This window comes from Pygoscelis adeliae, unplaced genomic scaffold, assembly GCF_000699105.1.
Source record: "Pygoscelis adeliae isolate BGI_AS28 unplaced genomic scaffold, ASM69910v1 Scaffold483, whole genome shotgun sequence".
NCBI classification, from domain to species: domain Eukaryota; kingdom Metazoa; phylum Chordata; class Aves; order Sphenisciformes; family Spheniscidae; genus Pygoscelis; species Pygoscelis adeliae.
In genome coordinates, this window is record NW_008824379.1 from 110192 (window position 1) to 110501 (window position 310).

At 49.4% G+C, this 310-nt stretch overlaps 1 protein-coding gene across 1 annotated transcript in view; it reads right to left on the reverse strand.

The window, feature by feature from the left end:
• The window catches only part of TBX3 (T-box 3), a gene marked incomplete at its 3' end in the record, with an annotated part of 8626 nt that overhangs the window by 5461 nt on the left and 2855 nt on the right, over positions 1 to 310 (reverse strand). Inside the window, exon 2 of the mRNA XM_009320203.1 lies at positions 16 to 283. Within this exon, the coding sequence (XP_009318478.1) occupies positions 16 to 283 (268 nt within the window). The remainder of the gene's footprint in view (positions 1 to 15; positions 284 to 310) is intronic.

The window sequence follows — 310 nt, forward strand, 5'->3', positions numbered from 1 at the left end:
GTAAAAGGCACTCACAAATCCGTGCTTGTCAGAGATGTTGTTAGTGAGCTTCAGCTTGTGGAAGGTGACGACTTTGGACATCCATTGTTCGCCGGTGGCCGGGCTGTCCGGGTGGATGTACATTCTCTTTGGCATTTCAGGGTCAGCTTTGCCGGCTACCATCCACCGGGAATTATGGAATTTGTACCTACAATCATCAGCCGCCACAATATCCATCAATAAAATGTACTTGGCCTTTTTATCCAGTCCAGTGCATCTCACTTTAAATGGAGGAAACATTCTCCTACGGGCAGAGAGAGGGAGGGGGGGC